General features: G+C 37.9%; 1 protein-coding gene across 1 annotated transcript in view; it reads left to right on the forward strand.

Annotated features, from left to right (window-relative positions):
- The window catches only part of LOC104500974 (gamma-1-syntrophin-like), a 57,869-nt gene that overhangs the window by 26,485 nt on the left and 17,191 nt on the right, over window positions 1-14,193 (forward strand). Inside the window, exons 5-6 of the mRNA XM_010144708.1 lie at window positions 5,569-5,721; window positions 11,427-11,519. Of these exons, the coding sequence (XP_010143010.1) occupies window positions 5,569-5,721; window positions 11,427-11,519 (246 nt within the window). The remainder of the gene's footprint in view (window positions 1-5,568; window positions 5,722-11,426; window positions 11,520-14,193) is intronic.

Here is a 14,193-nt window from a genome sequence, read left to right on the forward strand (position 1 = left end):
AGGTGCTTCTCTCCTCTGCTTGTTTCTCTGTTTTTAATATGGACAACACGATTTAATTCCTTTTCCTGATTTAATTCACAGAACCAATTCAGCTGTTTTAACTATAATACGAAAATGAAAAACATGTTCAGGCAGACAACTAACGTGGGGAAAAAAACCCTAGCTGCAATTACTGACATTTAAGGAAGTTGTAAACAAGGGCTCAGAATTAAAAGCGTAAGAGTGATCCTATCACTTAGCTTAAGCATAATTATCATTGTGTTTACTCTGCTGGGATCTGTTCTTAAACTTCCAACAAGTAATTGCTGAGTTTGGACAGGTACGAAACCTTAATAACTCTCCAAAAAGATGATCAGCACATTTTCTACCTCTGTGCATAATTACCTCAGTCTCTGATTTCTCTTTACCACCAGTCCTGCTCTGGAAAGTATTAGAATAATTTATTTCCCCAAAAGATTAGTCTGGTTCATGAAAATTTTGGAAATTTTCCTCATATGGCATTAAAATAAACACATTTTGGAGTGGAAGTCATTAAGAAATAAGCACAGTTATGGCACTGGCTCAGGAGAAACCTATGTTCATACTCTTGCTCTGATTAAGATGAGGGTCTTTGAGGCTGCATCATCTTTTAATTAGGCAGAATAGAAAATTAATTTTCTTATACAGGCAGAATAGGAAAGTAATCGAAGCTTACCGCGGGACCTAATAGGTTACAGGGAATTAACATCTTTATTTCTCTCAAGCAATCAAACAGATCATTCTAATGGAAATCTAATTGAAACTAAAATTTGTCCTGCAATTATAGTTATAATAATTATTTTTCCCCTTGAGAAAACATATTTTCTTAAGATTTGGACATTGAAAAATATTCTGTCCAGTTCTAGTGTAGCTGGCATTCTGTGTTTATTTAAGTGCATATACATTTATATGTACACACACAATTTCAACATTTCTCTCACTTTTTTGACACTGAAATTTAGAAAGGTCCAAATAAGATTAAATATGTACAAACACGTGCGTGCCTGCATGGGTCATTTTTTTCTTTATTACTTGATTAATGAGGATATGTTGGAGAAGTTTTTCCCACTCTGGAGTGACTCTGTTCCCTGCTGCCTGTAAATGCTATTAGAACCATCTCCATGGCAACTAATGGCGATGCTTAAGAAAAGTGTTCCCAAAGTTTCAGATAAAGAAGGCGATCATTAGAATACCTTAGAAAGAAGGATGTGTGTTTATGTAGGTGGAGCTGATAGGTGGAAGGCCTCACAAACGCTAAAATAACCAGGTTTCTGATGCCAGCAAGTGTAAAGGCGTGATGTGATTAGTTTTTGCAGTAGGCTTGGGGTTATTGCACTCTTGAGTTGATGGGAGAATGCTTTTTATCTTCAGGGAGTTTAGGTGCCAGGTTTGAATCTTGGTTGCAATAGGACAGATTTGTTTTTGCAGCAGGACTGTCTGAACTAGTCAACCACGAAAACAGGTTTTGTTTGAACTATTATCATCTTGCATCTTCGCAGATTTAACTAATAGCCAAGATTGAAGTAATCAAAAAAGAAGAGTGCTGCCTCTGGAGAGGGCAGCCTTTGTAAGAGTGAAGATTACCTCTGCAGAAGAGAAGGCGATGTCACTACTTAGTGATAAAGAAACATTCTGCCTTAATTTGAAAGGACCTGCCTAATGAGCCATGCTTGGTTCCATTAGACAAATGTATTACTCACACTTAACATGGACATCATTATTAATTAGGCAAGCAGGAGTCATACCATCAGCAGAGATGCTGGATTACCCTGAGCTGGGTGTGAGCCAAGGACTGTCCTCACAGCCCATCTTTCAGCAGGTCTGCTTCCCTCCCAGGAGGGAATTAGCACACTGCTAAGAGTTTTGTGGCCTTTCCCCTTCAGAGAATCTGTATTGATACCCATTTATAACATCAGGGGCAAAGGGAACAGCTAATCATTAACAGTATGGAAGTGGTCTTAAAAAAATCAACATGAAATTGGCTCACATCCATCAATCAGTGGCTAGTGAGGGATTGTAAAAATACAGGGTCATGGCAGACTTAAATGGGCAGAACCACATTTTGTATTTTAGCTGCAACAGGCATTTGGTAAAAGTTAATTAATGAAGATTCGTGATTAATGCTGACCTGTTTTTGAGACTCCTGACAAGTTTATCTTAAATTTGCAGCGACTTTTGTAAAATTCTCAGTTGGATTCCTAAGAATAACTTTTGCTTTACATTTGTACCTGTACAAGGACATTTGAATAGCTGTATTTTAGCTCTGCCTGCTGTTGTTTCTTGCAGTATATATCCATTGTACAGTGAAAACATGGTTAGATCTATAAATTTGGAATACAGATTGCACTTTTAAAATGCCTGAGAACAAATGAAAAACGAAAGAAAGATCTTGTAGCAAAAAGGAGGAGAAACAGTACTAAAGGGAGCCTTGTGCCAAATTATTTTTACAAGTAGAACGGAATACCTCTAAGAAAGAAAGGAATACCTCATATGTATGCCAGCAATAAGTACAACATATAAGGGTATTTGACTTAACTTTTCTTACCGTGGACTTAACCGTAGACATAGATAACAAAATTAGAAGTACCTACATTAAAACTAATCAAAAAACGAAATTATTTTTCCTGTGGAAAATTACTATTTCTGTTGAAATTTGTTTAATTCCAAATAAGAACTTCATAGAATAGAAATTCAAATAATAAATTAGTACATGATGTGGGTCGTCTGTCACAATATGCTGTTGTAGTTGAAATACTCTGAAGTTTTTGTGTAACTAAGCCACCAAGGGGAAATCAAAGAATATTCTTATTTTCATATAGGAATAATAAAACCATGGATTAGTATTGTAGAACCCTTTTAACTCTTCTTTCTCTTTTCATCCTCTAGCTGTGATGCAATGCTTAGTAAAAATCAGTACAATTAGTGCTGGCATTGTTGATAGTAAAATACACAAGCTTTTATGTCATCACTTCAAAGACTTCTGAGATTTTTGTGTTTTTCAAACACATTTTAACAGAGTTGAATCTCAGTAAAACTTTGAACATTTAATTTTTCACAGTCTACACATGAACAACTCGTCCCTTTTTCATAGCCAGCATATTCTTCTCCACAGGAAAAAAGCCTGTAAGGATGGGAGAATCTAACACCGTAATTTAAAAGCATCAAACCGTAACTGTGCCTAGCTAAACTGAGAGACGTCTTCTGCAGCTGAGCACCGCACCAAACCTCCTCCTGTTTAAAAACAGGGGCTGGTACTTCAGTTGCTTTAATGACAGTGATTCCTGCGATCCCACATAGTGCCATAGTCTTGTTTCAAATACGGTTTAAGAGCTGCATTAGTAATAATTAATTTTTCTCTATTGACTCTTGCCAATAGGTGAAGATGAGTTCAAATATTTTTAGTTTCTTCTGAGGTTGTAGCTATGAAGAACTAAAACCTTCCCTGAGGAAGATATATACCTCCCACGTGAGTTTTGTCAGACTTGGTGCTGACTAAGTCCACTTGGTTATGGACCAGCGGGCCCATTCCATCAGCTGTAGCTCTGGGAGTGTGATGAGTTTAAGACCCCGGTTAAGACGTGTTAGACAGGAAGTGCAGTTATACTGTGCGCTGTAGCGTTTCTTCCCTGGAGGAGTGAAGGTTGGCCAGTGCTTTTACTCATCCAGTTCCTGTTGATGGTGTTTGTATAGTCAGATGCTAGACAATATGTTTTATGTAGCTACACATACCCACAAGATTAAACATTTGTCACGGTGCTGCCGCGCTGTGCTCTTTGAGGCTGAGCGCGCAATTAAACAGAGGTGTCATTAACAACAGCCTAGACGTTATGACCTCTATTTCGAATGCTGGTCAAAACATACCATGAGAAGAAATGACATTTTAGTTTTAGCAGGAGGGCCTGAGTGGAAAAAAAAAAAGAAAAAAAGAAAAAAGAGACAAAAGTATTTGTCATAAGACATAGGCTATTATTTAGCTGCCTCTAATTCAACTACACAGACCTCTGAACACTTGGGAAAAAATCTGGGAGAATATTAATTTAAAAAAAAATGTTATATTTAAGTTCAATCTGATTTTTCCATGACTTAATCCTACTTAATGCTACTATGCTTCGGACTTGATGGAAATAAGGAAGGATTGTTCCACAGTGACTGTTCATTTTAAAATCTGAGCAACTCAGTTTTGTCATGGTGATTGCAGAGAGAGGAGGGTGTGTGTTGCCTCCACAGCTGATTCTTCTAGAAACTGGAATGCAGTTTTGAGCCAGGAGCATTCGTGGATGCTGTACTGGCTTTCATGAGCAGGTCTGTCACGTATCTACAGAATGGAAAGAAAGAGGAAAATAATGCTTACTCCTCCGCTGCCTACTTATCCACCTGAGAGTAATAGCTTCATACAGATTCCTGCTTTATACCGTTTTGTTCTCTGCCCCAGAGAGATCTGATATGAACAATGTAAAGGAGCTCTTCCAGCTTGTGTCAGCTGGTTACGGTCCCCTTGGTCTATTCGAGTTGTGTATAACCAGACCATACTGTCCTGTGAGTCTCCTTTACTGGTGTGACTGTGCCCTCTGCTGTGGGGTAGCATTGTACAAATTGCACCCAAGCTCCCTATACCCAAATTTCCAGATATACTTGCAAGGACAGCTGGTGAGCTCATGGTTTGTGACAGCTGATTTGCTGTAGTAGGAACAAAAATGAATTAAAACTTTTCCTGCAAGTGTGTTTTTCACAAGGACAAATCACATGCCAAAATTTTAGCATAAAGCATCCTGTATTAACCAAAAAAAAAATCATTGAAAAACACTGAGGTGATAGATTTCCCGATTAACTTGGTTATTCTTTGATTTAGCGCCAATTACAAATGCTATCAATCATTAAATATTATATATTTACAATCCGGTATCCATTGCATGGTGGTGTGTTGAAAGTAAGGGCAGATGTAACTTCCTCCTCCAGGTCCAAAGCCAGCAACCGAACCCCTGACAGCCACTCTAGTCTCTGCTGGCCGCATGCTGCTATAGACAAATTTTACGTTGGGTTTTGTAAACCACCAGAAATTTGAACATGTTCTGTCTTGCCTCTATGGGGAAAATAGAACAGATGGGCTTTTCACACTGCTTAGATAAATCTCTTGCTTCCTTTGGCCAGTGTTCAGAGTAGGGTGGGTGAGTCAAACTGGTCAGAGAAGCTGGTACTTGTGTTTCTCTCACATGAATGGAAAGTAGACACCTTTTATAGGATTTATCTCATTTAAAAGGGAATAGCTGATAACGTTCAGAAGTGGTTTGTTAAAATATTGAAAGTTACACCAGTTGTGCTGTGTTGCTCTGTGCCGTTCTGAATCTAGGTGTCCTGCTTAAAATTCATCGAAATGTCAATGTTTAGACCAAGAGCGCTAATTTTCAGTTCCTCAGCTCGCAGTAATTAGTGCAGTAGTTATTACTATCATTAGCAATACCACTTAAAAACGCTAGGTTTGAGGCATAGATGTTTGCAATTAAAAATACTGATTGATGTATGCCAGATTATATAACTTCAGGTTTTCATCAGGACAGTGATCTGCTGGACCGGCGGAAACATTGCTTCAGTGTCCAGTCCGAATCTGGAGAAGATCTGTACTTTTCTGTAGAACTAGAGTCTGACCTAACACAGTGGGAAAAAGCCTTCCAAACCGCAACTTTTTTAGAAGTTGAACGGATACAGGTGAGAACAACTGCCTTGCTGATTGCCTTTTGATGCGTTAACAAATTAGTCTGTATTCAATAATGATGCAAAGTATGAAATTCTGTGACGTCCTGCAGTTCTGAAATTACTGTCATTTTGGGTATCTATCTTGCTGCATAAAAACCCTTTTGGTGTTTTCAAACAGCGTGAAATCTAATCGGAAGGGATCAGCTCGGATACAGTCCTTGAGTTTTTATGACTACGTGATACACATTTGTTAACTAAAGTTCATGGACAGAAGAGGAAAAAGAATCTGTAGATCAGGGACAAAAGCAGCTGTTGAGGTGTTCTTACGCACTGTCTTACTTGCTACTTTGTTACTGGGTAACATAAGAGAACCTTGCAGGAATTGATTGTCCTTCTGGTAATCAGGTATGAGAGGACTTGGAGTGAACTGGGTGCAAGCAAGAACAAAATTGTACCTCAGATACTTTATTCTTCCGTCACATATTTCTTGTTTTGTGTGTATATCCTCAACTGTCAGATGACAAAGCAGAGAGGGATGACATTCAGGTAGAGACCGCTGGCAAATTTTTACAGCAAAATTGTGTATCAGAGCGTTTAAAGTTAACTATTTTACTCCCATGACCAAAAAGTCATGTTTTTATTTAAAATAGGAGAAAGAAAATACCCGCTGCAATTACAATTCACCTAGTGGTTATACTAATGTTCCAGTCATAAAAATTACACATGGTTGGAACAGCTTTAGTTGGCGGTGCCGTGATTTACTGTGTGTACACATCTCCAAAAGACTTATTAGCATATTAGCCTGTGCAAGCATTGGCTAACGCGCTCTTCCCGCGCACTCATTTTCTGCGTCCTCCTGAGAACGCAAGCACTGACAGGTTTTAATTTAGACAAATTGTTAGGTATTTATTAGCCCTCTTCTGACCTATAAACCAACACACGCATTTGGATTAAATTAGTACAGGCTAATGATGATCCGTTTTGCAAAAACCACGCTGCTGTCAACCTTAATGCCTATTACCTTTGTTGGAGGAGGAGTCAGAGAAGCTTCAGCTTCTAAGTTCATGCACTCTGCTACCCTTTACAGGAGCTACTCTTACCTTTGAAGCTCTCGTTGTTGTGCTGGAAAATCTAAGTGTAGTTTTTCTGTATAAAAACTGCTGCGCCATCAGTAAATGAATATATGGCAATTTTCTGGAATAACTTTTAGCTCAGGAGCTACTTCATATTCCTCGTTCTCTAATACTGTAGCATTCCTAGATTAGATTTTTCTCTTGGGTTTTAGAATTACATTTATTCCAAATTGCTCCCGTGTTGCCCAAAACTAATTTCCCTAATTATCTTAACTTCAGATTAATCTTAACCTTTCCACCTTTCTTTTCACTCTACTGATGTTCAGAGAAACAGTTATGAACTCGAAGTAATGACTTCCTGAGATTGATTGATTATAGCACATTTGTGAAGGTGGACAAGCAGGCTTGTCAGGATAGATTATTACCGTGGAACTCAAACGATTTCACCTTTTTTTTTCTTTATTTTCTTGGCTCTCTATCTCAATTTGGAAAAAACATAGAATATCAATTTTTAATATAACTAATCTTGGCCTTCTCATTTTTCTTTCATCAGTCTGTTCTTGCTTTCATCCAGCAAGTTGTAGATTCAGATAAAAATCTGGTTTGACTAAGTAGTGGTATAATTTGTCTCTAACAAGTTCTTTCATTGCTCTGGGAGAAAAACCAGGTGACAGGTTCAAAATCAAGGTGTCAGCTGCACATTTTTACTAAAATTGTGTTTTATGCAATCATATTCATATGAATATTCATATCTCTGAATCCAGCTGAGTGCAGGTTTGTCTTACTATGAAATCATATAATTTTGAAAAAAACCTGCAGTTTAAAACTGCCATTTAAACTTATTCAAATGTATTTTTTACTATTCCATAATCATACAAATAATAACAGTCATTTAACAAGTATAAATGGACATTAATCTCCAGGAGAGGTTAATCAGGGCCCTGTTCTGATGTAATTCTAAAGGGTACATCACAATTAAAATATTTTTTACATGTCTTAATATAAATAGGTTATAAATTCTGTTTAAGCACAATTCATAGCTTCTGTCAGAGGTATAGCTAAAACAAAAATGAAGCAGCTTTGGTTTTTTAGGAAAGATGTATTAGAAACGAGACAGTCAAGCTGGTAAGAGTTTAGCAATAATACAAGGTACGATACTGCAGTGGTGCCATCGTGGTGTGTTACAGTCACTCTTCAGTTAGTTTTCTTTAGAGTAGTAAGAGATGCCAATCCATTTGAATTATTACCTATTAAAAGGAAAAAAAGTTAATTGAAATGGAGATCCTTTTTCCTTATTATCTCACAGCACTGTAACGTGAAGAATCTGAGTCTACTATAGCTGGCATAATGACACGCAATTATATTCGACTGCCAGGTTCCCTTTGTGTTCCTGCTACGTTATGCTAAAATTCTCTCCACTTCCGTCATGATTTATTTTTTGCTGTTCCTTGTTTGTATTGTAATTGTTTATTCCCTAATATAAGGATTATTGTGGAAGTTGCTTTGTCTTACAGTACTTGAACACTTGTTTTCGTTGAAGTTGAATCCGAGTTTGAAAGTCTGAATTAAATCTTGGACTTACAATATGGTTTCCTTACCTTCAGAGATAGCTTACACTGGGTTTACAACATTCCATACTTTGAGTTGTGTGTATCGAGGCAGTAGAATCTAAGGAACAACTTCAGGTTGTCTCCTTCAGCCCCTGCCTGACCCGCTCAGTTATTCATAAACCCAATTTAAGAATCTGTATTCTGTGAGAGAACAAGAAATGAGTGCTGAAATATGTTCTGCTTCTTTTGGGAGTTCTGATAGGGTTTTCATGAGCTCTAGGTGGGAAGTCAACAACCAAAGCCAAACATGCACAGTTACTGATAGTCCCTTTTAACAATTTTAAGTCTTTGTTAAACATTTAAGACATTGTAAATTATCAAGTCTCCTGGGAAGAATTTCTGCATTTTTGTTTTTTCCTAATGTCTAAATTAGAAGACAAATTAAAGAAAATAAAGATGAGAAAAATCTTAGAGTTAATGAGTGTTGAAAACTTCAAATTCCTACTCTGACCTGTGACCAGAATCTCATGCAAGGTTGTACAACACGTGCATAAAGCAGAGACATTCTTCCCCAAAGAAACTAAAATCTCTCTGTCCAGAGATCCCTTTGTTGTTCTCCCATTTTTGCTTCTCAAATTGTTTTCAGCATCATGGAACGCATGGTCCAAGGGCATAGACTGGTCTTATGTCTAAGTAAAGAATAAATAACCAGCTGCTGCCGGTGGTCTGCACCCTGCAATGCAGTTTCTTCCCACCAATAACCACACTGAACTGAACTAGATGATACTTCTCCACACACTGTGCACTGTCCTTTGAAGAAAGAACCTTCAGTCTGGGACACAGGTTGCTTTTTTTGATGCAGCGTTGAACTAAGACTGATAAATCCTGTTTCTCATAAGCCTCAACTTCTCGGGAAGGCTAATTAGCCCAGACACACTCGGTGTGCTGCAGGCTGACCTCTGGTGTGGAGGTGGGAGGTCAGATGAGTCAGGCGGCAATACATATTTTAAATCTGATGTACTGTCTCCAGCCAAATTATAATTCTCAGTAGAGGCTCTGTGTCTGTTCTAGATATCTTGGAGGTCTACAAATAAAAATGTAGTTTGCGTCTTGTAGGAAGTTAGCCAGGTAATTCTACAAAACTGGACATTTTTTTTTGCTTTGCATGCAAAACCTGAACATTTTTGCATGTGTGAATTCATTAAGTAGTAAATCACCATGAAATATATTACTTTCTGCACTATTCTTCTACTAATGAAATGGTGCCAACGGCAATAACCTCTCCTTTTCTAACGATGCTGATTTACGATCAAAGTTTACACATTCATAGCGGTTTAATAGTGTAGCTGCTGCCAAAAGAAAAAGCCACTTTCATTTTCTAATATAAACACAAATACCATATGACTGCAACACCACAGAGCTGAATTATTGATTTTGTAATTAAAATTTGGGGGTGTTTATGCATTAATAGTTATAATGACCAAGTGCACCACTATACTGTATGAATTCAGATTTTGTACATGTAGGGAAGAACATAAAGTTCTTTCAGTGCTGGAAGCTACAAGAATAGACTAGTTGCTACTTTCCACCTCAACGGCAGCAGTAGGAAACCTTTCATTTACTGATGGACAGTTCCAGCTTTTGAACACCTTTAGTGGATAACGCAGTAACATATAATTTACTGTTACTCAGCAATAATGCAAAATCACCTTATAAAGCACATGTCATGGGTTATTTTTACTTCTGAGTTATTGATGGCCATGCTTTGTCTATAAACTCACTTAAACGCTGCGCTTGTTACCCTGCTGATAACTGTCCTTCAGCCACGCTGAGGGATGTCATGGTGTTCAAAGCCTGGATACTAGAGCTCTGAGGTGTGCGCACAAAAATTAACCATCAACTGTTTGTATGCAGTTGAGACCTGATTTGATTAATGCAAGCAATTCACTCAAATATTTCAGTTCCAGAAAAGAAATTCATACTGCAGTGTAGGAAAGTAAAATTTAAAATAACCGAAGAATCTATTTCACTGTGAACTTCATTTCGCTTTGTTACACTGTGTGTTTCAAAGCTTAGAGGCTGTTAATGACCCTTCTGGCTTCTTGTGTTCTGGGAAAGACCGTTCAGAATCCAAAGAGCACACCCAAAGAATAGATAAGTAAAGTCATGTGATTTATCCTTGATAATCAAAATAAAAAATGCCCAAAATAACAACATACTCTTTTATAACACTGATAATTTAGTAATTTACATTGTTTCCATGTTAGGAATTTATATTATGGTTCTTTGACACATTATAGGTCATGGAAGTCTCTGTTCTCATTTCATATATTTCATGGCTACAGAAACATTTAGAAGAATATAACTGTATTTCATTTGATCTGGAGGGTAACATTTTATAAAATAAAAATGGTTTCTTTAAAGAATTTACATCAGATTTGGAAATGCTTTAAATTTTTTACATACTCCGTGATGTAAAACACAAGTTTGTCACTTTGTACCTGAAGTCAGCTTTCAGGCACAGCGATAGTTGCGATCCTGGAAACAGCACTAATAGATATTTCACAGCCTGTATTGAAGTGTGATGGTATGGAAATAAATAGATGCAGAGATTTAAAACTCACAGAACGAGAAAGGCTTTCAGGACTTTGGTCCACTAACAGAAGCAAAAAACGTATTTCATAAACAATTCTCTTTTTTCTCTAAAAAGCTAACAGGAATATATTAATGTTAGAGGAAGTTACCAAGTTTCCTAACAAATAAGAGAGTTTGAAAATAAAGAAAGTTTGCTTTTAGCAGCTGTTTTTAGACCACTGAGGTGATTCTGATATATTTTTTTCTCTTGTGGAAGCAAAGCCTCTTTAGCAATACTTAGGATAGTATAAAATACTTAGAAAACTTCATCACTGATATAAATCCATTGATTTGAAATACACTGCCGGGTAAATTGACCTATTTATACACAAATTACTTATTTTGATGATAATTGTGAAATTTATAAACACTAGAATAAAGGAACAGAAATACTGCTCCTAGAAAGAATTTGAAGAAGTGCGTTCTGTGGTAACAACCTTCTCTGATTTTCCTTTTACAGTGCAAGACGTACGCCTGTGTTTTGGACAGTCATCTTATGGGACTTACCATCGACTTCAACATGGGCTTTGTCTGCTTTGATGCTGCCACAAAGGTAAGGTTCTGAGACTTATTTCTATCACGTTGTTGTTATTCCTCATTATTTCTTATATTAAAATGTTCTTCTTTCTGTTATCACAACAGGTCACCTCTATCAAATCTTTTGTGCTTTAGTTTAAGCTTGGGGGTGATTTCTAATCAACGTGAGCTGTTGTATTCTGTTATGCGCTTGTTACTGAAAAGTCAACAGCAGTATCAATCTGCAACAAGCATCAAATCTCCATTCTTTATTTTCACACGAAAGCCCAGACTGATTCAGTCTCTTTCAATGGTGCATTCTTAGTTTCAAGAGAAAATAATCTTGGTTTCAAGCTGATCTTTGAGCTTTGGAAAGAATCTCTCTTTCTCTTCTGTGTCATGGATGGAAGTGTGTGCTATTAGAGCACTTCATGGTTTATGTTTTAAGATATTTTTGCTCAGGTGCCTGTAAAAACAGAAATCAGCCAAGCTCCATGTCTCGTGCTTTTCCTGTCAACCTTAGAAAAGTTCAGTACAACTGATTAAACAGTTTTCTATATCAAGAGACATCAATTTCCACATTATATAATGCAAGACCGACCCCCAGTAAAAGCATTGGGGGTCTATGTATGCTTGCATTTGCACTAATTGCTAACAACTGCTAAAACATAAGCAGGCTTTATAGCTAGTACTTGGCGCTGCCGTTGTGAGAGTACCTGAAATATTTATTCTGAGTTCCACTTCTCTTCAGTACCTGCTTTCCTTTGAGATGCTGCAGCATTGCCAGCACCAATGGCTGAAAATGCCCTTTTCCCCCCAGAATATGCTCCTAACCTCGGTCTTAAGTCAAGCCTTCCCGCCACATTACTCCACCAATCAGAACCCTTTTATTCTTCCCACTCCATTCTACTGCTCGTATGCGCAAGGTGTGGTGAACTGGAAAGTCAAATACTCATGTGCACATATTTCTTTTTTGTTAAGCAAATAGTCTTATGTGATTCATCAGTGAAATACATGACTGTCAACTTAGGAGGCATTACACAAAAAATCAGCGTAACAGAATTAAAATGCAGTGGCGCAGAAAAAAATGCGTAGATTTCCCCTCATGCTCAAAAAATATTAAAGCAATGCTTTTGTATAAAGGTAATTGTCATCTCCTTCAAAGCTGTTGCACATCTCTGGTTCTTAAAAGAGTTCAGGCTCTTTCAAAGCCATTCTCTACAGTACAGGCATACGCTAAATTTCAGATAGCAAAGCACAAGCACAACTGCCTTCATACATGTTACAATGGCTGAAGGATGTGGTACCCTCTTGTTATGTCCTTAGAACATGTACAGCAGATTTCCAGATACAGAAAAAAGCTCTAGCAAAGATACAACTTCACTCTCTTACTTTGTCAAAGAAGTCATAGTGCCTTTCCAGTTGTGCAAAACTTCTGGAGACCGCATGTTGGCAAACAATATTAATTATAAAACAGATTCTTCTTTGCCCTCACAAATAGATTTGTTTTTTTCTTTCATAGCAAAGACTGGAAAAATATTTCAATTATTAAAACTGACTACTGAAACACTAAGGCAATTGTTAGTGTTGCCAGCAGATTTGCATTCAGCTCTTCTCTCCCGTTGTCTCATGTTTCCTAGCAAGTCACAGAAGTAGTACTAAAAATACATGATAAAATCCAATATGAAAACAAGTGCAGCAAAAAATTAGCATCTAACTTCCATTTCAAGCCAGAAGAGTACTGGCTCTGGGAACCTACTTAAACTAAAACCACGCTGCACAACCAAGGAGCAGAAGAACCACAATGCAAAACCACTGAAGAGAAGCTTTGATGACTTGATGACAACCAGAGAAAAACCCAAGAAAGAATTTTCCATCTTCCAGGTCTTCTAAGCTTGAGAAGGCCCTTAAAGCATTGTAAGAGTATGAGGCAATTTTATTTTTTCCTCTCCCCTTCATCTGTAAAGCCATGAAACCATGGAATGAACCTGTTCCACGGGGGTGAGGTCTAGCCTCAGAATCCAGTAAGTTCTGAAATTTTAAGGCAAGCACTAACTGCCGCTGAGTGTCTGGAGATCCTGGGGGTCTAAATATTGATGAAAGAGGACATGTTTATGGAATCTGTAAGCGGTTTCATCCAAGTGTAAAAGGGTAAGAGATGTGTGAAGGGATTTCCTTCAGGAAGGGAAGGGCCTCGTAGGCATTATGTGGACAAAACAGACAAATGCAGAATTCCTCATCAACTGGAGGAAAGACCTTTTTATTGCAGTGAAGAGACTGTAGTTGTAACTATAGAGAAAGCGTAGTGCGTTTTGCAACATCTGCAACTGACATACTGTGCTGCTCCTCCTCCTCCTCCTCTCCTGCCAGCCTGGCAGTGGGTAGCAGCGCACACAACGTTTAACAGACCCAGACCAGCCTCAGAAATCTCTCAGCTCATTTACCACACTTATATACAGCCTTCAAGGAAGAGCAGGGAGCTCCTGCTGATCTGTCAAATCTATCACCACCCCCCTACTGTGTCACTCTGGTCCTCAGAGCTCCTGACACCACCCAGGAGCTGTGTGCGGTGGCAGAAGTGATTCCCCTGAAGGACTACTCTGTTTCATTACATGTTTCGGCGCTACTCTTATCTCCTAGTTTCCCTTCCACCTTTTCCACTTGCCCTCTCCATATTTTCCTGTACTTTCATTTTAGGCTGATTTCTCCTT

The sequence above is a fragment of the Buceros rhinoceros genome, unplaced genomic scaffold (genome assembly GCF_000710305.1).
Source record: "Buceros rhinoceros silvestris isolate BGI_N320 unplaced genomic scaffold, ASM71030v1 scaffold19561, whole genome shotgun sequence".
NCBI lineage: Eukaryota > Metazoa > Chordata > Aves > Bucerotiformes > Bucerotidae > Buceros > Buceros rhinoceros.